General features: G+C 44.6%; 1 protein-coding gene across 2 annotated transcripts in view; it reads right to left on the bottom strand.

The window, feature by feature from the left end:
• Positions 1 to 22,560, bottom strand: part of LOC139559662 (zinc finger CCCH domain-containing protein 13-like) — a 35,366-nt gene extending 12,806 nt beyond the window's left edge. Inside the window, exons 1-3 of one of the 2 annotated variants that reach the window (XM_071375857.1) lie at positions 21,684 to 22,560; positions 8,494 to 8,786; positions 1,756 to 2,823 (exon numbers count right to left, since the gene is read on the bottom strand). In XM_071375857.1, the coding sequence (XP_071231958.1) occupies positions 1,756 to 2,823; positions 8,494 to 8,746 (1,321 nt within the window). In that variant the 5' untranslated portion in view covers positions 8,747 to 8,786; positions 21,684 to 22,560. Of the gene's footprint in view, positions 1 to 1,755; positions 2,824 to 8,493; positions 8,787 to 18,672; positions 19,516 to 21,683 lie in introns of those variants that run through there. The other variant, XM_071375858.1, reaches the window with a different exon arrangement.
• Between the last annotated feature and the right edge of the window lie 1,859 nt (positions 22,561 to 24,419).

The raw sequence follows: 24,419 nt of genomic DNA, 5'->3' as shown, positions 1-24,419 counted from the left end.
GGAAGTCAAGCAACTGTCATAGAAGTCAGCAACTGTTCTTTCTCTCTCCTGATTGGTGACTGTGAAGATGTTTCCCTGATTGGTTAAATCTCTACTAGCTGATTGGGCCAACAGAGGAATATAACTCTTTGATCAGGTGTAAAAGCCTTGGCTGTCTCTCAGGAGCCCACTGCCTTGCACAAGATCAGTTGGAAGCCGGGCGTGACCTGCACTGTGATTGGCCCACTTCCTCACAGGGAGGGAAATAAGAGAGGCTCCTTCTGTTGCTATGACTGGTTTGGAGTTGATGGTTGCTATGAAGCTCTGGGAGTTAAGTGCAGATTGATTGACACATGCCCAGTCCTTTTTGAACTAAATGGATTCAAATGCACTCAACTGGTGGGAATTCCCCTATTGAGCTAGTTGCTACAGTATGTTAGATCTCTCTCCAAATCATCAGCTGCTCTTTTCTGCCAATCTGATAAAAACCCACTCACACACTTCACTGCTCTTGTGCCCATTATTAAGGAACACAAACGTGTAAATTCTGAATACCTACACATTAGTTACTTCTTTACGGATTGCAGTACAGTGTGCATATGCAATGCATAGCCTACGTGGTTTTAAAACACAAATTCATGTTTTATTCCTTTGTATTAGAGGCCCATTAAAGTTTCAGGCTATGTCTCAATAGAGATCGTTCATTAGGAGAAAAGTAATGGCTGAATTATGCATACAAATTCAGTATGAATTCATGATTGAAAATACAGCTCATAGGACGGTCGACATAAAACAGGGGAAAAAAACGTTTCTGAAGCCATATAGAAATGTGTTCATCTCCGGTGTTGGGAACCTATCTGAATTCACCATTAATGTCATTTTGTCTGGGTCCTGGACTGGACACACTGGCTTCCTGTGTTTAAACCTGATGTTTACATATTTATCAGTAATGCTGTGCGGTGGCTTAATGCCACTGCAGGGTTTGAGAGGTCCTAATGCCGGCCGCTCTACTCCCTAATCCTGCCAGATTAAAATCATATGATCTGTATCAATGGAGGAAATGCTTGCAAAGAGCCACAAAACACCCATGGCATAGCCTGCATGCCTGCTATCAGCAGCATCTCCTACTTTAGCGGGATTGGACGTTGTTTTACCAGATGAAAAGGGGGTTACGTTGATACGACGTGGATGAGACCACTAACAACTAATTTTAAATAAATTAAAAAATAAACATGGCTGTATTTTGTGAGTCAATGTGTCAATGTTACACTGTGTGGGTTACGACACGGCAGTCATATTGGATCAGACTGGATACATATGAAGTAACTATTATGTTACTCCACCTCTATGTAGCTATTGACTGATTCTGTAACTATATTAACAAATAGATGATGGTGTGATGTATTGACTGATTCTGTAACTATATTAACAAATAGATGATGGTGTGATGTATTGACTGATTCTGTAACTATATTAACAAATAGATGATGGTGTGATGTATTGACTGATTCTGTAACTATATTAACAAATAGATGATGGTGTGATGTATTGACTGATTCTGTAACTATATTGACAAATAGATGATTGTGTGATGTATTGACTGATTCTGTAACTATATTAACAAATAGATGATGGTGTGATGTATTGACTGATTCTGTAACTATATTGACAAATAGATGATTGTGTGATGTATTGACTGATTCTGTAACTATATTGACAAATAGATGATGTGATGTATTGACTGATTGAATGACTGAATGATTGATTGACACTCACTCTCCCTGGGCTCCTTGGACTTCCTGCCGCCGGTGTTCTTCTTCATCATGTTCCTGCCGGCGGTGAACAGGTTGGTCAGCTCGTCCAGGGGGCTAGTCGGTGTGCGTGAGCGTCCCGTGGACACATTCTGCATCGACCCATGCAGTCTGCCCCCAGCCACGCAGTCCTGTGGGGGCGAGCCCTTTCCATGGGGCGTGGTGGAGGCGCTGTCCGGGAAGGGCATGGGGGCGTCGAAGGGCGGTGTGCGCATCAGGCTAAGCGGCGTGAGGCAGCGGCCCATGCTGACGGGAGAGGGGCAGGCTGAGTGGCTGCGCTGATAGCCGTGGGCTGAGGAGGCTGAGGACTTGTAGAGGGTGCAGGGCAGGGGTGGAGCCGACGAGCGTCCCGACACGGTCAGGGTGGGCGTGGCTGTCAGCTCCCTGCGGAGGTGCGCCAAGGGGGGCTCGGAAGAGGAGGTGGGCGACTTGTTGTAGGCGCAGGGGTTGTCCATCATGGACAGCTTCGTCAGGGGATCCAGAGGGGTGAGCGGGGACTCGTCCGAGTTTGGCGAGCACTGGGCCGGCGCCGGGGGGAACACCAGGAGGGGCGGCCGGTGGGTGAGCAAGTTGGGGAACGGCGCAGGGATGTCGCAGAGGGGGATGTTACGCGGGGTGGAGCAGCGGTTGAGGGGCTCTGGGTCCAGGAGCGCCGGGGTGGGGCAGGCAGAGCGGCATCCCGGGGGGTCCCAGCAGTAGTCCATATCATCCAGGAGAGGGTACTTCATCTCCTCGTACACAGACTCTCCCGGCTCCTCGTCCTCACTCTTGGGTGCCTCTGTGTGCCCGCCGCCCCCAACACTGGCGCCCATCTCGATGTAGACAGGCTCATCCGAGTCGGAGTGGTGGCTGGGGCTCTCGTCGCTCGGTGGCGAGGGGTTGCACTCGCGCTCGGCAGAGGGGGAGTGACTCTTGGAGCCAATGTGCTTCCTGATGCAGGAATCATCGAAGGAGGTGCTCAGCTGGGTGTTGGGGTTCCTCCTGGGTTTGGGCGGAGGAACCCTCTTGCAGTCTTCGCCGCAGCCTTGTGGCGCTGAAGGAACAGAAAACAAAAAGCGTTCAGCCAATCAGCATAAACCTCATCGTTGTATTACTAAATGTTACATGGCATTAGGTCACAATAGCTGAACGACATTCATTGAGTCAGATATATTTGATACATGACTACATACAGAGACAGTCCCAGGGGCTCCCCTCTATGACCTTCACCACACACACACACACACACACACACACACACACACACACACACACACACACACACACACACACACACACACACACACACACACACACACACACACACACACAATTTATCCCTTTCATATATTTCAAATACACCCTCAACCTTAATCCAACCACTATATACTCGCATTCCACTATACACACATACAGGCAAACAAGACCAAAACACAGGCTGCACACTCCCTGTGATAAAACATGTTTGTCAATGCAACAGGGCTTTATATCACAGCACCATGCCATGCATCTCAACCGGATAATGAGGCGATAAGGGGAGACTCTTTTTAGCCATGCATCTCAACCTGAGGTGACAATAGGAGATTTGACCTCAGCAAGCTGTGGTCCAATGTGTGTATAGACGTCTCAGTGTAACTTGTGTCTCTGTACTCGGATGGCTTGTTATTATTACTATCATTATGCTAACTGGGTTGCATGGTGGCTCTTGAGATCTGTTTCATGCACTGATGATGAATTCATCCTCCCCGGCTCTCTCTCCCCCTCCCCCGTAGTGGATGTGTTCACCCCCTCTCCATCCTGGGGGAAATGGAATCTAGGTCAGTCGCTTCTCCTGAATGAATTCTGCCTCTGACTGGTCCCTCCCCCTGCTCCGCTCAGAACCCAATCTGGCTCACGTAACAACCCTCCCCTCGGTGAGGGACACCCCCCACACTCAGACGGCGATTGGCCTGGACGCCTTAGAGAGCCACCGTTGCCGCCGCCTCATTGGCACACGCTGCCTGCTGTCGTTCTGATTGGCCGGGCTACGGGGGTCTTGTTTCTGTGGGATGGTTGCCGTGGCGCAGGGGAAGAACTGTGTGCACACGGGGATCCCCTCCAATCTGAGGCAGTCAAGGCAACTCCCTAACCAACCGTCACAACACGTCAAACTGCAACGCGGTCAAATGCGACCGTATATTCACCCTTAAGTCTCTCACAGCCCCTTAAGACTATATTACTATATTATATTACTTTCAATAGCCTGTTCATTTCTTGATCATTTTGCAGCACTTGTTGTTTCCTTGATCAGCAGGTGGTTTCTGTTCTGTCAAAGTATCTGTTGTTTACACGCTACATGATATAGGCGTACAGCTGCACAGTGATTGAGTTTATAGGTAGGTGCTTACGCTCCGTTAGTTTACATCCCTAACCAGTAAACGCAAGGCCACACTACTGCTTTTACAGCATTACAAGCATTTCCTTACGCCCACAGTAACATCCGCTAAATATATGTCTTTGTGACCAGTAATATTTTATTTGAATAAAGTAAAAACAAATCGGATCTGATCAGAGATGGTCAAATGTCCATCCATTCGTTACCTCGTCTCTACACTTTCTACTTACGTTTTCTATCACCATCCTTTTTTCCCCCTCAATGTGTCCAACTCCCATCATTCGTTTCATTCCTCTGTTTTCATTTGAGATCCACTGTTATTAGTAAATGCAGGTGAACATGTAACAGTTGGCAGTGTCCTCTTACACTTTTCCTCACAACAGATGCGGAGAAGATTACTTTCATCTACGTGGTGAGGATAAAAGTTAAACTAAACGGCTCACACCAGGACTTGAAGATCAGGGCCCAGTTTCCCCAAGAGCATTTTAAGGCTTAAGTTCATCGTTACAACCTTCGTAGGAGCATCGTTAAATCTCTGAGCTTTTTCACGAAAAATCATCGTTATTAAAGTTGCACTTGAAAACACTCGTAATCTAACGGCACAGACCAGTAGAACAGATAAATGCGTCGTCAGATGCTTTTTTTTGTCCACTTTATACACAGAAGATCTCTGCTAAACATGTCTATGTGACTGCGATAACATCAGAACAAAGTTGACAGTCAAATACAAAAGTTACCAATGTCTTTGCAATTAATACAAACAAGAGACGTATAAAACAAAGATGGTTCAAATTAAAACTGAGATGACTGCATTAAAATATAAACAGTAAGCTATAGGCCCATTTCAATCATATTGAAATACATTTCATGTTCAATCAAATGAGGTTTATTTTGCTACTTGTAGGCTACTGTCTAATTTGTCTCAACATATTTCATGATGTGTGACAACGTGTGCAATGGTGTGCCAAATTGGTGTATTAGTGCGTTTTTTATTGGGTAAGCATTAGAATAAGCCGCCTCAATATTTGCAGCCGTATGTGAGAATCTCTCTCTAGGGGCTGATCTGTTGTCAGTATTGTGAAATAATTATAACGTTAAGGAAAGATTTGAATGGAGAAAACTGATCCGAGAGCAGCGCTTCCTTTCTTTCTATCAGTATCGACATGCTCCAACAACCCACTTAGCAACCGTTCTCTCTGCGTGGTGTTTTGGGAAACGTATTTTACATCTCCGTCCGTTTGTAGGAAAGATGCATCATGTTAAAACACTCATAAGCCTAAGCTATCAGGAAACCAACCCTGATCTCTTCGGATGTGACCGCAAATTCCTTTGCCATATGTAAACAGGGTCTTTGCAGGATTTTAAAAAGCCTTACGAGGAAAACAGATGAGCAGATACTGTAGAACGTAGATACTGCAGAATGCAGATACTGTAGAACGCAGAACGTAGATACTGTAGAACGTAGATACTGTAGAACACAGATTCTGTAGAACGCAGATACTGTAGAACGTAGATACTGTAGAACACAGATTCTGTAGAACGCAGATACTGTAGAACGCAGATACTGTAGAACACAGAACACAGATACTGTAGAACGCAGATACTGTAGAACGCAGATACTGTAGAACACAGATACTGTAGAACGCAGATACTGTAGAACACAGAACACAGATACTGTAGAATGCAGATACTGTAGAACCCATATACTGTAGAATGCAGATACTGTAGAACGCAGATACTGTAGAAGACAGATTCTGTAGAACGCAGATTCTGTAGAACGCAGATACTGTAGAAACAGAACGCAGATACTGTAGAATGCAGATACTGTAGAACACAGAACGCAGATAATGTAGAACACAGAACGCAGATACTGTAGAACGCAGATACTGTAGAACACAGAACGCAGATACTGTAGAACGCAGATACTCTGGGGAGGCATTTTGCAAGTGGTTCACTTTCATCACCACGTCACAAATGGGACCGGTCACTTCGCACGCACCTTTCAAACCTTCTCAAGCCTGAATGAGTCAGTAGTCAGGTTGTGTTACTGTGTAATCCCAGAGGAAAATGAGGAGTGGGGGGTGAGAGACATCTGAATGACCTTGACTTAGGGACTGCTCATCCTTGACACGACATCATCGAGAGATCTAACACTGTGACATCATCGAGGGATCTAGAACTGCGACATGTCCGTGTGGAGAGGAGAAGGCCCAAATCAAATCTTGCTAACCAGCAGTCCCATGATTGCAGGCAGCCCCCAGGTGTGTATTCATGGATGCCAAGGGAAGCCAGGCTTCACCAAAAATGTACCAAGAACAAACGATTTATCTTTCAACTCTCTGTGTTTCATAATTTTCCTTCAATTCGCAAGAGGATGAATTTATCTCACTGGAGAAAGCATTAGAGCGAGCAAAACAGCGCCCCTCTGTCTATGTATGTGTAGGCCATCTATCTGATGCTGTCTGGTCATAAAGAGTATGACATTGTTGCCGCCTGTAGCATTGAATGCACGGGAAGACAGAGAGCATTTGGCCTCCTTTGATATTTAAAAAAATAAAAGAATACCCAATCATCTATGAGCTAAACTGAATGAGCTCAATTGTGAATGGTCCTTGCGCACCATAAAAAAGTGTCAAGGGAAGCCAGTTTGGATTTGGCTTCACTCCTATTACATCGCATCGATAGAAATACGTGATTGACAGAAACAACTTGAATTGTTCGCATATTATTGTGTTGTTGTCCTCCGGTGGCTAGCTAGCAAAAATTGTCCCTTTTCTAAATTAGCCATGGATGGAGATAGGGATTTGGCCTTGTGGTTTTACTTAATTCTCCGTACTGGCCAATGACTATAACGCCGATTCTGATCCAACCATAAATTCATAAATTGTGCCCCGGGACTGAGAGGATGGAAGTTCAACATGTAGCTTGATGTAGAAGGCTAATGTTAACTAGCTAATACTGCCCATGAAAGGAAGTTAGGCTAGCGAGCAGGCTAGCGAGCAGGCATTTTAACCAGGTAGCCTAGGACAACAACAAATAAAAGTGTGTACTGTATGACAGAGTCATAGAATGTTTCACCAACATGAAAGAGAGGAGGATAGCATCGATGTTTCTCTACATGTAGAGTGAGTCAACATGTTTTTTCTACTTACACACACACACACACACACACACACACACACACACACACACACACACACACACATCAGAACCATGGAAAGCCGCATCATATTTAGCTTACGTTGATTGGACTAAATCGTTTTTGGTATATTTTACTTGTCACTGTATTAGACTAAGCAGAGGTGATTTGATGATGTTGAAATGTTGAAGTTGAAATTGTGCTGGAATGTTTTCTTTGGGACTCTATGTGGTTCTAAATCAATAGTTGAGGTCCAAAAATGTCAGAAACATTAACTTGTTAGACCATGCTGTAGGTCATGTGGGTTGCTCTCCGGTTTTGTGATGAAACAAAGGTGTGGTTGAATTTATTCTGCCATTGTGTCTTCTTATTGTCTCAGCCTTAGGCATACAGTGCCTTCGGAAAGTATTCGGACCCCTTGACTTTTCCCACATTTTGTTACGTTACAGCATTATTCTAAAATTGATTAAATAAATACAAAGCCTGAGCAATCTATACACAATACCCCATAATGACAAAGCAAAAAAGGTTGTTAGAAATTTGGGAAAATGTATTAAAATAAAAAAACAGAAATGCCTTATTTACATAAGTATTCAGACCCTTTGGCCACCGAGGGTGCCAGGTGCACAGTGTTTCACGGGTTGGAGGCGCGCTGTGTTAAGAAGCAGTGCGGCTTGATTGGGTTGTGCTTCGGAGGACGCATGGCTTTCGACCTTCGTCTCTCCCGAGCCCGTACGGGAGTTGTAGCGATGAGACAAGATAGAAATTACTAGTGATTGGATACCACGAAAATTGGGGAGAAAAGGGTGTAAAATAAAAAATATAAAAAATAAAATAAGGGATCACAGCTTTCACCTGGATTCACCTGGTCAGTCTATGTCATGGAAAGAGCAGGTGTTCATAATGTTTTGTTCACTCAGTGTACACCTCCCGGTGCATATTTGGTCGTTTTTTTCTGTAGTTGAGTAGAATGTTGGAGTAGTTGTGTGTTGTCGTGTAGTTTGTTTTCTTAGCTGTGTGGTACGCAGCATTATTTGTTGTAGTTGTGTAGTATTTTCCCGTGATTGTTGGCTGTTGCATAATGGTCTTGTTTGTTTGCGTAGTTGTGCGTTAAGTAGCATTTTCCATTGCTGTTTAGTAGGCCTATCTTCCCCTAGCTACTTGAGTTACAGGCTATGTTTGCGTATCTAATCTCGTTGTTCAACACTTACCATCCGGATTGGCCCTGCAGCCCCTGCAGACCAAGGTGGGGCTGTGGTCCACTGTCTCAGAGGAAATGCTCAGCTTGGTAGCCGGGTCCCTCCTGGGTTTGGGTGGGGGCTGCTTGCGGGAGGTGGGGCTGCCCACCTCCTCCTCTCCACCGCCGTTACTGCCCCCGCCCACCGAGTGTAGTGACTGGGAGCGCACGGCAAAGCCCGGCCCGCAAGCAAGCTGTGGGGGGGCTGGCATGGTCATGGAGCCCATACGCAGGTGCTTCTCCTCGGTCACCTCCTCTTCGCCCGTCCTGACAGAGAGAGAGAGAGAGGGAGAGAGAGAGAAATGTTTGTTATGATACATGACGAATGGCTGTACCATTGACAGCATCTTGACTGGCTGCATCACTGCTTGGAATGTCAACTGCTTGGCATCCGACCGCAAGGTGCTACAGAGGGTAGTGCGTACGACCCAGAACATCACTGAGGCTGAGCTCCCTGCCATCCAGGACCTCTATACCAGGTGGTGTCAGAAGAAGGACCAACATTTCGGCATAAACGCTTCTTGAAGAAGGCACAGTGATGCCGAAACATTGGTGTTTTAACCCAATAAATTACTGGGAGTTTATATATACACTACCATTCAAAGGTTTGGGGTCACTTAGAAAAGTCCTTGTTTTTAAAGAAAATCATACACATAATAGCACAATTGGTTGGGCGCCGTAAAACTTCTGCCATTTCTTCCGGCTCCAGAAACTCAACTAGTCTAAAGAAGGCCAGTTTTATTGCTTCTTTAATCAGGACAACAGTTTTCAGCTGTGCTAACATCATTGCAAAAGGGTTTTCTAATGATCAATTAGGCTTTTAAAATTATAAACTTGGATTAGATAACGCAACGTGCCATTGGAACACAGGAGTGATGGTTGCTGATAATGGGCCTCTGTACGCCTATGTAGATATTCCATAAAAAATGTCCAGCTACAATAGTCATTTACAACATGAACAATGTCTACACTGTATTTCTGATCAATTTGATGTTATTTTAATGGACAATTTTTTTTCTTATTTTCTTTAAATATATTTATAAACCAGGTGGTTCGAGCCCTCAATGCTGATTGGCTGACAGCCATGGTATATGAGACCGTATACCACATTGTATGACAAAACATGTATTTTTACTGCTCTAATTACATTGTAAATCAGTTTATAATAGCAATAAGGCACCTCGGGGGTTTATGGTATATTATTTTACAACGCAACGCGGAGTGCCTGGACAGCCCTTAGCCGTGGTATATTGGCCATATACCACACCTCCTCGGGCCTTATTGCTTAAATATAGAGTGTGTAACTGTCTTTATTTATTTTTATAACATTCAAAAGAGTAAACAGATGTAGTTAGTTACTGTGACAAAGATGTATCTTTAAAGGTGGAATCTGCAGTAGGGGGAAACAGCGCCACTGGTAGCCCCACCACCGTTATTGTTTTATCATGCAGCGTGGTAAAACAACAATCTGTACATATTGGTTATTGTTTTATCATGCAGCAAGGTAAAACAACAATCTGTACATATTGGTTATTGTTTTATCATGCAGCAAGGTAAAACAACAATCTGTACATATTGGTTATTGTTTTAGTTGCAGAGCTGAGGAGCGTCGTGCAGCGTGGTAAAACAACAATCTGTACATATTGGTTAATGTTTTAGTTGCTGAGCTGAGGAGCGTCGTGCAGCGTGGTAAAACAACAATCTGTACATATTGGTTAATGTTTTAGTTGCTGAGCTGAGGAGCGTCGTGCAGCGTGGTAAAACAACAATCTGTACATATTGGTTATTGTTTTATCATGCAGTGTGGTAAAACAACAATCTGTACATATTGGTTAATGTTTTAGTTGCTGAGCTGAGGAGCGTCGTGCAGCGTGGTAAAACAACAATCTGTACATATTGGGCTCGTCTATCACATGTGCGATGATGTCAGAGGGGAAAACACTGTGTTTGTTGTTTGCACTAACTTCTTTGTTCTTGTAATATCTCTAACAGAAGTGGCTGTTTCACCATGAAGGATTCCAGCTTTAGAGAGCTTAAGAAAAGTTCAAACATCACCGATACGTCAGTCCTTCCCTCACCTCTGGAAGTCTGTCCTTTCACAAGACCTTGAACCAAAATAATAGCACACAGCAGTCTACCAGGGTGTGTGTGTGTGTGTGTGTGTGTGTGTGTGTGTGTGTGTGTGTGTGTGTGTGTGTGTGTGTGTGTGTGTGTGTGTGTGTGTGTGTGTGTGTGTGTGTGTGTGTGTGTGTGTGTCTGGGTGTGTGTGTGTCTGGGTGTGTGTGTGTGTGTGTGTCTGGGTGTCCGTTTTTCTGCTTGCACTAGTCTCTTTGTGAAGACTCAAATGATGGAAGCGACCAACAATGAGAACCACATTGGTGCCAATCAGCCGAGAGAAGATCTCTCTGTGGGTTACCATTGATTTGTGTTTAACTGTGCGCACGGTTAGCTCAGCGCTCCCAAACCCAGAGACCCAAAGACACGATGGAAGTCCCCCACTCCAGCCTCCATCAATCCCCCTTTAAAAACATGGATGATTGGTCTGAAGAGAGCGGCTGTTGTGGCAGGGTGGGGCTTTTGACAGTCACAGGACTGTACTGGCCAGACAGATCAGAGTACATTTCTGACTCTTACTGACAAATGGTGGAGACTTTAGCTTCATTTAAAATAGTTTGTTTTTCTTTTTTTGGATTATTTAGAAGATCACCAGCAAATGAACAGAAGATGTCACTGAGATAATTGGATTAGTTTAAATGCAGTTTGGAGATGACGAGGCCGTTTGGACCTCGTTAATTTCTCTTAAATCGTCAGATTGGAAAATGTGTTCAATAAGGTTTATTGTTCAACACTTCCAATAGATACAAAACAACACTACACTGAACGATAGAAAAACAAATAGCCGAACAACTATTTTCTCTCCAACAACACAACAATGTCCCTTTTTGCATATGCACACACCCACTCACACACACACACCCATTCACACACACACACACACCCACACACACACCCACTCACATAGTGGCCACTGAAACTGCTGTGCGTCGTCCACACTGTGTTGAATATGTAATTCCTTCTCAGTGCATCTTTCTCAGTACAAGTCAAACTCCCTCAGAGTTCAACCCCCCATGTAGTTCAATCCTGAGGGGTTAAGTCCCCAGAGTTTATCCAGTAATGACATACAATAAATCAATGCTTTAGTCCAAATTAAAAAGCAGTTGTGACATTTAAGTGACGATGTGTGCGCACAAGTGCTTGGATGGGTGGTTGTGGGTTTGCAGTGGGTGTTTGGGTGTGGTGTGGGTGTGCGGGGGTGTTTGGGTGTGGTGTGTGTGAGACTTTGCTGACTCCCACTGACTCTGAGCCAGCTGCAGGATCTGGGCGGGGGGGGGTGGTCATTGGTCAGAGGCTTAACTTTGCCTAGCAACTGGGTATCCACGGAAACCAGACACAAAACGAGCCTCCGGACTGCTCCACATAACAAACGCACACGTGCACACCCCCAAACATACTCAGGAGACTACAACTCCCAAGTCTCAAACTCCCATCTGTAGTCCTTAACCTGCAGACCTCCCTTGAGTATTGACATATAACGGCTACCGTCCTCCAGCTATCAAACCTATCACACAACACCTGAGGGTTCCCAAGACCTCAGGGCATCAATCACTACAGTGGAGCGCTGCCAGTCATACCCATGATAGATGTGGCATTGAACTCACATTTTTTTTCAAGATCAGGAAGAGAAAGAAAAATCACATTCATATTCCTGTTTAAGCCTGGTGCCCAGAGGAGCTTTGCTCTAGCTGATGTCCCAGACAGTGGACATTTCAAAACACTCTCTTTGCAAACTTTTGTATTGTTCTTTTTCAAATCATAAAATACACTAAACCTGGTATCTGAATGGCAGGAGTTGTTGTTTTCCCCATGTAGTAAATCACGTAACAAGTTCTAGCTTTTTCACTTTAATTAATCAAGTCTGCAGAAATGATCATAATTACCTACATAATAACATGAACCTACATAATAACATGAACCTACGTAATAACATGAACCTACGTAATAACATGAACCTATGTAATAACATGGACCTACGTAATAACATGGACCTATGTAATAACATGGACCTACGTAATAACATGGACCTATGTAATAACATGAACCTACATAATAACATGGACCTACGTAATAACATGAACCTATGTAATAACATGGACCTACGTAATAACATGGACCTATGTAATAACATGAACCTACATAATAACATGGACCTACGTAATAACATGAACCTACGTAATAACATGAACCTACGTAATAACATGGACCTACGTAATAACATGAACCTACGTAATAACATGGACCTATGTAATAACATGAACCTACATAATAACATGGACCTACGTAATAACATGAACCTATGTAATAACATGGACCTACGTAATAACATGGACCTATGTAATAACATGAACCTACATAATAACATGGACCTACGTAATAACATGAACCTACGTAATAACATGAACCTACGTAATAACATGGACCTACGTAATAACATGAACCTACATAATAACATGGACCTGTGTAATAACATGAACCTACGTAATAACATGAACCTATGTAATAACATGGACCTATGTAATAACATGGACCTATGTAATAACATGAACCTACGAAATAACATGGACCTACGTAATAACATGAACCTATGTAATAACATGAACCTACGTAATAACATGGACCTACGTAATAACATGAACCTACGTAATAACATGGACCTATGTAATAACATGAACCTATGTAATAACATGAACCTACGTAATAACATGGACCTATGTAATAACATGGACCTATGTAATAACATGAACCTACATAATAACATGAACCTATGTAATAACATGGACCTACGTAATAACATGAACCTACGTAATAACATTAACCTATGTAATAACATGAACCTACGTAATAACATGAACCTATGTAATAACATGAACCTACATAATAACATGGACCTGTGTAATAACATGAACCTACGTAATAACATGAACCTATGTAATAACATGGACCTATGTAATAACATGGACCTATGTAATAACATGAACCTACATAATAACATGGACCTACGTAATAACATGAACCTATGTAATAACATGAACCTATGTAATAACATGAACCTACGAAATAACATGAACCTACGTAATAACATGAACCTACGTAATAACATGAACCTACATAATAACATGGACCTACGTAATAACATGAACCTACGTAATAACATGAACCTATGTAATAACATGAACCTACATAATAACATGGACCTACGTAATAACATGAACCTACGTAATAACATGAACCTACGTAATAACATGGACCTACGTAATAACATGAACCTACGTAATAACATGGACCTATGTAATAACATGAACCTATGTAATAACATGGACCTATGTAATAACATGGACCTACATAATAACATGAACCTATGTAATAACATGAACCTACGTAATAACATGAACCTATGTAATAACATGAACCTACGTAATAACATGAACCTACGTAATAACATGAACCTACATAATAACATGAACCTACGTAATAACATGAACCTGTGTAATAACATGAACCTGTGTAATAACATGTAATAACATGAACCTACGTAATAACATGAACCTGTGTAATAACATGTAATAACATGAACCTGTGTAATAACATGAACCTGTGTAATAACATGAACCTGTGTAATAACATGTAATAACATGAACCTGTGTAATAACATGAACCTGAGTAATAACATTAGAATTAGAAAAAATAAAAAAGCAATATGGAAATGTGGCTTTACATGAACAGGGTGGTACTTAATTCATATACTCTGTAGAAATGGTAACAATAAGGTAATAATACCATTCATAGGTCATAAGAATCAAACTGCTTCTAACACACAGCTGTCTGCAGGAAAACACTCATGAATATAAACACAGTAGTGCGTGTCAGGTGTTTAACTGGTGGAGTTTTATATAGGATATTTACCAGTGATTGGCTGGACCACAGACCACAGGTGCACTTGGAACAGTTGGATGGAGGGTTGTCATTGGTCAGTTCTGGTTGTGTGGAAATAGGCTGCTGGAGTCTCTATGGGACATGGAACGCACAACACGACACCAACAAATGATAGAACTGGGTTTATGTGTGTGTGTGTGTTTGTGTGTGTGTGTGTGAGACAACAAACACAGTGATATGCACAGACTTTTTCCTCACACACAAACCCAGTTATTTTGTTTGTTGGTGTTGTATTGTGCGTTCAAGCAGAGACTCAAGTGTTGACACAGAACCAGAACTGCCCGGCGACAACCCTGTGTGTGTATATCCCTGTGTGTGTGAATAACTACTCCTTCAAATACAAGGAAAACACCAATGGGATGGCAGTACATGCAGGAAGAACCTCCTCACTCAAACCGACGTGGTGATCTGATTGGCCTGCGGCTGTTCCAGCTGTCACCAGGCAGAGTACATCTCCTGCTAGCAAGCAATTCACACTTAATCTCCTTCTAACAGGTTTATTTTCCTCTGCCCCTCCCTCTCCTATCTTTCTGTCTCTCCCATTCGCTCTCTATCTTTACCCCCCTTTCTCTCCCCTTCCCTCTCCTCTCTTTCAGTCTCTCCCGTTCTCTCTCTATTCCCCCCCCCTCTCTCTCTCTCCCTTTGCCTCTCTCTCTCACTCCATCAGCTACTGTAAAAATGGGTTGTCTCATTGACCTACTAATAGGCCTTTTGAAAAAGGCTATCATCAGCTATCGTTTCATATTCTTCCTCTAGCTACCGTGTATTCATATTTTACATTGACAAGAGCTGAGAGACGGATAGAGAGATATCGGAAAACACTAGATGTCACTTTCACCTCCCTTGGAATTGACACAGAGTTAGGATGACAGACTCGCGTTTGGTGTGTTAACTTTTGCCGCCATGTGTTTTGAGTGAAAAGTTATACGAGTTTGTTCTACATTCCATAAAACAAAGTTTCATCATGTGACTGAAGGAGCTTGGGATTTTGCGCTTGAAAACGTGGACTATTACTTGCTCAAATAGAATTTGCTCCTAGACGTATACTCGTATAAACAGTGTTGTGAGTATACAGATAATGAATAGAAAAAAGGACACTGCTGACACCTCCTCTATACTATTAGGAGTCAACTGCAGTTGGAGTCAGCTTTACTATCAGAACAAGTGACTAAATGACCATAAGCTTTAAGACACTGCATACACTCAACACTCTCAACAACATGTGCAGAGCTTCCCAGTGGGGTACACTACAACGCAGGTTCAACGAGCTAGCCAGCTAAACATGCCTAAACAGTCTGAAATATTAGTATTTATTTATTGAAGATATACTTGAAATGGGTACGGTCTAATTGACTCAACAACCAAAAAAAAACATATCTAAGTTTATCTTTCTTAATGAACCAGAAAATCAATAGTTATTTGTGGTTATTTATCAAAGTTAGCTGGCGAACTCACTGAGCTTGCGCTGTAGTATAGCTCTCAGGTGAAAGCAATAAATACCCTACAAGGTTTAAGATAACAAGGTAACCAGACATCATTGATGCCAACAGCTGATGAGCGATGACTGTTCCAGCTTTGAAAACATATCTCTCAGATGTTGCAGAGACGTTGGCAACATGTAGAAAGGGAATCTGTCGAGGAACTCTCCTTCCACTGTCAGCATGTAGCATTAGAAAGCACACACAGACACAAGCAGACGCCACTATATCCACTGAGTCTGCTATGATCTATCACGGGCGAACCACACACTTCGACTCCACAGCGCCAACTTGTTGACACACAACCAAGGCTCGCGGTCTCCACGTGATGCCCACGTTGTGCGTCTGCTTGCTATTCGCTGAGCTTGCAGATGCCCACATTGTGCGTCTGCTTCCTATTCGCTGAGCTTGCAGATGCCCACATTGTGCGCCCGCTTCCTATTCGCTGAGCTTGCAGATGCCCACGTGGTGCCGCTACATATTCAGGTCTCCTCGGACTCGCTTTCATCGGGACAGAGAGCGAAAGAAGACAAAAACATTTGCAAGACACGACTGACTATCCCAATGCTAATTCCAACGTTTTGTAGGACTGTTTATTAAACAATGTATCAGACGACTGAAATGACCGACTTTCAGTTAGTGAATATGTATGGCTGGTTTTGAGTTTTGGATCACATATATTCATTCCATCATTAGCCGGTTAACACGTAACCTTGCCTATAGTTCTGTTGATAGGTCCTACGTTAAAAACAACTATACACAAACCACACACTTAGTGTATTTATATCCAATAGTGACCGTGGGCTCATTCATCGATTTTATGATCACAATCCCCCTAACTCTAGCCTGGTCCCAGATCTGTTTGTGCTCCTGTGGCCGCTGTCATCCGTTTCTGCTATCTTGCCAAGTCCTCTGGTCCAATGGCTAGACGGCACAAACAGACCTGAGACCAGGCTACCCTAACACCACTCTCCATATCAGAAGTAGAGCAGGCTACCCTAACACCACTCTCCATATCAGACGTAGACCAGGCTACCCTAACACCACTCTCCATATCAGAAGTAGACCAGGCTACCCTAACACTACTCTCCATATCAGAAGTAGACCAGGCTACCCTAACACCACTCTCCGAATCAGAAGTAGACCAGGCTACCCTAACACCACTCTCCATATCAGAAGTAGACCAGGCTACCCTAACACCACTCTCCATATCAGAAGTAGACCAGGCTACCCTAACACCACTCTCCGAATCAGCAGTAGACCAGGCTACCCTAACACCACTCTCCGAATCAGAAGTAGACCAGGCTACCCTAACACCACTCTCCATATCAGAAGTAGACCAGGCTACCCTAACACCACTCTCCATATCAGAAGTAGACCAGGCTACCCTAACACCACTCTCCGAATCAGCAGTAGACCAGGCTACCCTAACACTACTCTCCATATCAGAAGTAGACCAGGCTACCCTAACACCACTCTCCATATCAGAAGTAGACCAGGCTACCCTAACACCACTCTCCATATCAGAAGTAGACCAGGCTACCCTAACACTACTCTCCATATCAGAAGTAGAGCAGGCTACCCTAACACTACTCTCCATATCAGAAGTAGACCAGGCTACCCTAACACCACTCTCCGAATCAGAAGTAGACCAGGCTACCCTAACACTACTCTCCATATCAGAAGTAGAGCAGGCAGGGACAACCTCTAGCCAAGGACAAGTCCCAAATAAGTCAGGAAGTGACAAACTAACTCTACTCCCTAGAGAGGCCTGCGCCGACCCACTGGCACCCCAACATATGGCAATATGCCATAGTCAAAGAGATACATAGACACACACACACACAACCCATTAATACACACACACACACACACACACACACACACACACACACACACACACACACAAACACACACACACACACACACACACACACACACACACACACACACACACACACACACACACACACACACACACACACACACACACACACACACACACACACAAGAAACACATACATTACACACACTCTTTCCTCTCTGCAGTATGTATGACAACTCAACAAGTCAGATAATGACATTTGACCAACGCAGCCATACCATCGCTTCAAATCAGAATGAGGGGAAATCCGAAGGCTTGGGTTACATGTCATTGTAAAAGATCCACAATACAACAACTTAAACCTGTGACTTTACAGGGATGCAATGTATTAGTGGATCTAGGTATAACTGGACAAGCATGCGGTGTGTTGAGGTGTGTGTGTGTCGAGGTGTGGGTGTGTATAGGTGTGTGTGTGTTGGTGTGTTGAGGTGTGGGTGTGTTGAGGTGTGGGTGTGTTGAGGTGTGTGTGTGGGTGTGTTGAGGTGTGTGTGTGTTGAGGTGTGGGTGTGTATAGGTGTGTGTGTGTTGGTGTGTTGAGGTGTGGGTGTGTATTATAAGGTGCAGGTCTGTCTCTGATGCTTTGTTACATGGAACGTTATTGTGAGAAGACCTCACACGAGTATGACGCAACATCTCACATCTATAGACAAGCATGACCAGTCTGTATGTGTGGATCATTTCTCAAAGATCATTCCTCAAAGTGTCCTGTAGGTGTATGAATGCATTTTAAGACTCCTACCTTTTTATGGCTTCTTCCTGTTTTCTCTTCTTGTCCTTTTTCTCCTGTAGGTAAATTCTGTTCCTCTCATTCCTGCCGTGGGCCAGGTTCTGAGAGACCAGCCCGCTGTAGGTTCCTAGTCCACTATCTTCAACATCCAGGTTCTGAGAGACCAGCCCGCTGTAGGTTCCTAGTCCGCTATCTTCAACATCCAGGTTCTGAGAGACCGGCCCGCTGTACGTTCCTAGTCCGCTATCTTCAACATCCAGGTTCTGAGAGACCAGCCCGCTGTAGGTTCCTAGTCCGCTATCTTCCACATCCAGGTTCTGAGAGACCAGCCCGCTGTAGGTTCCTAGGCCGCTATCTTCAACATCCAGGTTCTGAGAGACCAGCCCGCTGTACGTTCCTAGTCCGCTATCTTCAACATCCAGGTTCTGAGAGACCAGCCCGCTGTACGTTCCTAGTCCACTATCTTCAACATCCAGGTTCTGAGAGACCAGCCCGCTGTAGGTTCCTAGTCCGCTATCTTCCACATACTGGACAAATCTCAGAGTTTCTTCCTGTTTGGAGCTCATCATTCTTCACAAGCGATTCGACAACCTTCTGGAACGCATAATAGAGAAATGTTAATGACATAGTGGCTCAGTGACGCTTCTGGTGTCTGGTTTCTGGTTGCTGTGTCTGGTGGCCTACTGGGTTCGTTGCCTGTGAAGGGTTGTTAGTATCTGTGGCAGTTGTTGGTCAAAGTTTCCTCATTATCCCCGGAGCATGGGGGGAAATGTACAATGCAAACCCAGGGACTGCGGTTAAAAATGAGCCGACTGGCTAAAACCGGCACTTTTACTGAAACGTTGATTAATGTGCACTGTCCCTGTAAAAACACTCAAAACGCACAAACAACTCTGGAGGGGTCCACTAGTCGGTTTTTGTCCTAACTGTTTTCTCACGCTCTGATAAAGGACTTCCATTGATCAAGAACTTACTGATGAAAGAAGAAAACCGAGTGACACAGAACCGAGTGACCCAGTAGCTTTAGGGCAACAACATTACTGAGAAATCCTTTAGGGTAATGCACCATGAACACAGGATATCACGCATTGTGGTACTGATTGCATTTATGTGCATTCCTGGATTTCCACGCAGAACTGCTGCGATTCCTGATCAAATAAATCGGGCTTGTGCTTTTATCTGATTCTCTAAAAGATTATTCTTTATAGGATTCCTCCACAAACACTTGTGCGTCACAGACGAGCTGCGTGAATTGGAATGCTCCATTGAAAAAAATACTTTTCCCTGACGTCAGTTCAACTGCGATCCCTTTGATTTCTTGCTCTCAAGTGAGGAGAATGGACAGTGAATATAACACTGTTTATAGCCACATTCAAACACACCACTGATATAAAACTGTTTACAGCCACACCACTGAGTATCTAATGATGTGTTGTGGGATTCAATGTGTGTGTGTGTACCGGTAGGTGTGTGTAGATGCAGAGTGTATACTATGCTGTTTGAGGGAGTGAATGTGTGTGTGTACCGGTGTGTGTGTGTGTGTGTGCACCGGTATGCGTGTGTACCGGTATGTGTGTGTGTGTGTGTGTGTGTACACCGGTATGTGTGTGTACCGGTATGTGTGTTTATGTGTATGTATATGTGTGTGTGTTTATGTGTATGTATGTATATATATACTGTATATGTGTGTGTGTGTGTGTGTGTGTGTGTGTGTGTGTGTGTGTGTGTGTGTGTGTGTGTGTGTGTGTGTGTGTGTGTGTGTGTGTGTGTGTGTGTGTGTGTGTGTGTGTGTGTGTGTGTGTGTGTGTGTGTGTGTGTGTGTGTGTGTGTACCGGTATGTGTGTTTGTGTGTTTATGTGTATATATATATATTTGTGTGTGTGTGAGAGAGAGTCAGAGGTTGGAGAGCAGACAGATGGAGATTACATGGCCAACTCAGAGAGACCAGCATCTTCTGCATCACTATACCTCTATTGTCAGTCGGTTCTGTCTATCCAGGAATAACCTCGGTGTTGGGGTCAGTGGGTTTAACTGCATGTGGAGCAGTCGGTTCTGTCTATCCAGGAATAGCGTCGGTGTTGGGGTCAGTGGGTTTAACTGCATGTGGAGCAGTCGGTTCTGTCTATCCAGGAATAACCTCGGTGTTGGGGTGAGTGGGTTTAACTGCATGTGGAGCAGTCGGTTCTGTCTATCCAGGAATAACCTCGGTGTTGGGGTGAGTGGGTTTAACTGCATGTGGAGCAGTCGGTTCTGGTTCGCTACAGAGACTACTCGTTTTGAAAGGGCACAGTTTTGAATCACTGTCACAGACAGACAAGAGACAGATCTAAATGGCAGTGATGTAATTACAACTTGTAGCTGACACGCTACAGTTAATACTGCAGAAATGTACCTCATAGTTGAAGTGTATCGTTGATGCTCAGGCACAGAGTGCTCTTGCAGGATTCAAAACACTACTGGAGCTGAATTAAGCCTCTGTAATCCCTGTAAACCTGAGGCGGTGCACTCAGCTGGTTTATCACATTGTTTTTCAGTGAAACCTTGCAGCCGTTTGTCCTCCTCTGGTCTTACACATATTTTCTCTTTCTTTCCTCTCTTCAAATCAGATAAATCTGATGGAGAAGCTCTCAGTCTCTTCTGTTAAAAGGTTGTTCTGCAGCTCTGACTCTAACCCACATCCCCTCTTTCCCTCACTACCTCTCACTTTTTACTTTCCCGTCCTCTCCTCTTGTTGGCTGCAGCTGTTGGTTCTCCGAGCTGCAATTTTCTCAAAACAGAAATGACAGTGGCACACTATGTCCGTATCTAGGCAACGGTGTCACGGGAGAAGGGGGATCTTCTCGATCGGTGTCAAAAATGTCACTGCCGGCGCACTCGTCATACAGAGGATCAGGTAACAAAGGTAAATCCTATTAACTCAATGGCACTGCTAGGGAAAGGTGTGTGTATATACATGTATGTGTGCATGCCCATGTGTGTGTGTGTGTGTGTGTGTGTGTGAATATATGCGTGGTGGTACTTACAGTGGAGCTGTGTCCCTGCTGGCTTGCGGAGGGCCAAAGCAACGTTCTCCAGGTGGGTCCAGTGCGAGCCGCAGAACAACTCAGACAGATCCCGGAGCATGTGTACAGAAAGCCACTTCAATCCACAGGGAAGCCCAGTAGCCATTGTACTCTCCCAACAGTTAGGCTTGCTCAAAGGAGTCCTCCAGGGCCAGGGCGGTGACAGGGGATAGCGAGGCCTGTGGATGCCCAGGCCAGTGCTCCCTCCCCTGGGTAGCCAGAGAGACCCAAGGCCCCTGTCCAAACAATGCTAGACTCCAACACAGGGGCCAGCTTTACACTCATCTGCACACACATAGACAGACTCTACCAGCATCACACACATAGACAGACCCTACCAGCATCACACACTCCTTTTGACATGCAGCCACTTTCTGCAGACTGAACACACACTCCGGCGGCTCCTAGTGGGTTTCTGTCTGAACCGATCCGATGAACTCTTGGCTGTCCGGTTGTGTGTGACCCTCAGATGCAGTTAGTATCCGTAGTTGAGAAGCAGAGCGGTGTGTGTGTGTGTGTGTGTGTGTGTGTCAAGGGAGTGTTCAGTCGGAGCATCTCTCCACTGTCTCTCTCATCAACACAGAACTCCACTCCACTAGACTCAGCAGATGAGACCAGGCTTCATGAGCACGGATCACAAAGAACACGCCTACTCTACCTTCCCTCCTCCCAGCAAATCTCCTGCCTGCCTCCCTGACTCTCTCTCTCTCTACTAGTATCTTTCTGCCCCTCCATCCCCTCTGCCTCCCTGACTCTCTCTCTCTCTCTCTCTCTCTCTACTAGTATCTTTCTGCCCCTCCATCCCCTCTGCCTCCCTGACTCTCTCTCTCTCTCTCTCTCTACTAGTATCTTTCTGCCCCTCCATCCCCTCTGCCTCCCTGACTCTCTCTCTCTCTCTCTCTCTCTCTCTACTAGTATCTTTCTGCCCCCCCATCCCCTCTGCCTCCCTGACTCTCTCTCTCTCTCTCTCTCTCTACTAGTATCTTTCTGCCCCTCCATCCCCTCTGCCTCCCTGACTCTCTCTCTCTCTCTCTCTCTCTACTAGTATCTTTCTGCCCCTCCATCCCCTCTGCCTCCCTGACTCTCTCTCTCTCTCTCTCTCTCTACTAGTATCTTTCTGCCCCTCCATCCCCTCTGCCTCACTGTTGTCTTTCTGTCCATCTATCTGCTTTATACGGCCACACTGCACTCACTGTGTGTCTGAATGTGTTTTTCTCTTTTCAGCACCACGGAGAGTTCTCTTACCAGCAGCCTGGGTTGGTGGGTTGGAGAAGAGGGCGAGGGTGGGGGGGAAATCGGTTCCTCCACTATTGCCAGGGTGTGACCTCAATAAACACAGCCTCCTTTTTACCCCCCCTTCAGCTTGTAAACAAGACTGGGATACACACAAAAAAACACAGCACAATGAATTCACTGAGTTACATTCGCATGCATGTGTTCACACATGCATACCAAACAACAACTCTGTATGCACAAACGCAACAAAAACAACAAATGCACATAGACAACATTTCAGAAAGCACAGAAAAAAAAACTAAACACATTTGCAGAACACACCGTCACACAGAACACACCATGCAACAATTTAAGCACACTGCACAAAAAAAAAGCGATGTTAACACTGAAACATCCCTGGGGAAACACAGACGAATGTACGCAAAACAGTTAGAGTTAGTGTTGTTGTGTGTTTGTTATGGGATGCTACTGCTGCTAGCGCTGTGTTTACAGTATGACTATCAGACATTGCTTTCCCGAAGGGAATACTATCTAGTTGTTTGTGTGGTGGGAGGGCTGGGTACGAGGCGCGGGTACAGGGGGCTTGTACGGCTGGATTAACACTGTGGACACAAAGGGATTAGGGGAGTAGCGATCTGTTGTTTTCATCAATCCTACCCTCCGCCCCCTCGCCCCTCCCCTAACTTTCCCCCTCTCTCCCTCCCTTGGTCTAAACACTCGGCTGCAGGAACAAGGAGGTGGAGGGAAACTGCGTCGGGACCAAAAATGAGTTGACAGAAGCAGGCGGTGGTGGAATTTAGGTTGGATTAGCAGTGAATTAGGGACAGCAGAGCAGGTAGGGAGCAGTAGGGGAGAGAGTCAGGGTTAAATGTCACAATAGTGAGTTAGAGATCAGTGTTACAATTGAGTTAGTACAACTGAATACATTCAACTGAAATGTGTCTTCTGCATTTAACCCAACCCCCTCTGAATCAGAGAGGTGCTGGGGGGGGCTGCCTTAATTGACATCCACATCTTCAGCACCTGGGGAGCAGTGGGTTAACTGCCTTGTTCAGGGGCAGAACGACAGATTTTCATCTTGTCAGCTCGGGGATTCGATCCAACAACCTTTTGACTGCTTTCATTAGTAGGCTACTTATAGGTGTTGTTGGCCCAACACTCTAAACACTAGGCTACCTGCCGCACCAGGTTGCATGTTAAAGATCTATACAGAACATGAGAAAGTAAGTCAGCAGTTGAGAGTAAGTTTAGTTTAAGTACCCTTTTAGCCCTACAAAAAGGAGCCAGAGTAAATGTGGAAAGATGTGTATATAGGGACTAGCTTTTGTAGGTACAGTATGGTTTAGTACCCAGCACTACTTAGAAAGCAGTCATATTTGAGGGCTAAGTACTTTGTGGTACAGATGACACTGGTTACTCTCTCAACACATCATTTGTAAATAACATCCTATAGCTCCAGAC

Source organism: Salvelinus alpinus, chromosome 30, assembly GCF_045679555.1.
Source record: "Salvelinus alpinus chromosome 30, SLU_Salpinus.1, whole genome shotgun sequence".
In the NCBI taxonomy this organism is placed as follows: Eukaryota; Metazoa; Chordata; class Actinopteri; order Salmoniformes; family Salmonidae; genus Salvelinus; species Salvelinus alpinus.
The sequence above is the reverse complement of the archived record's forward strand: the minus strand, read 5'-3'. Positions and strand labels throughout refer to the sequence as shown.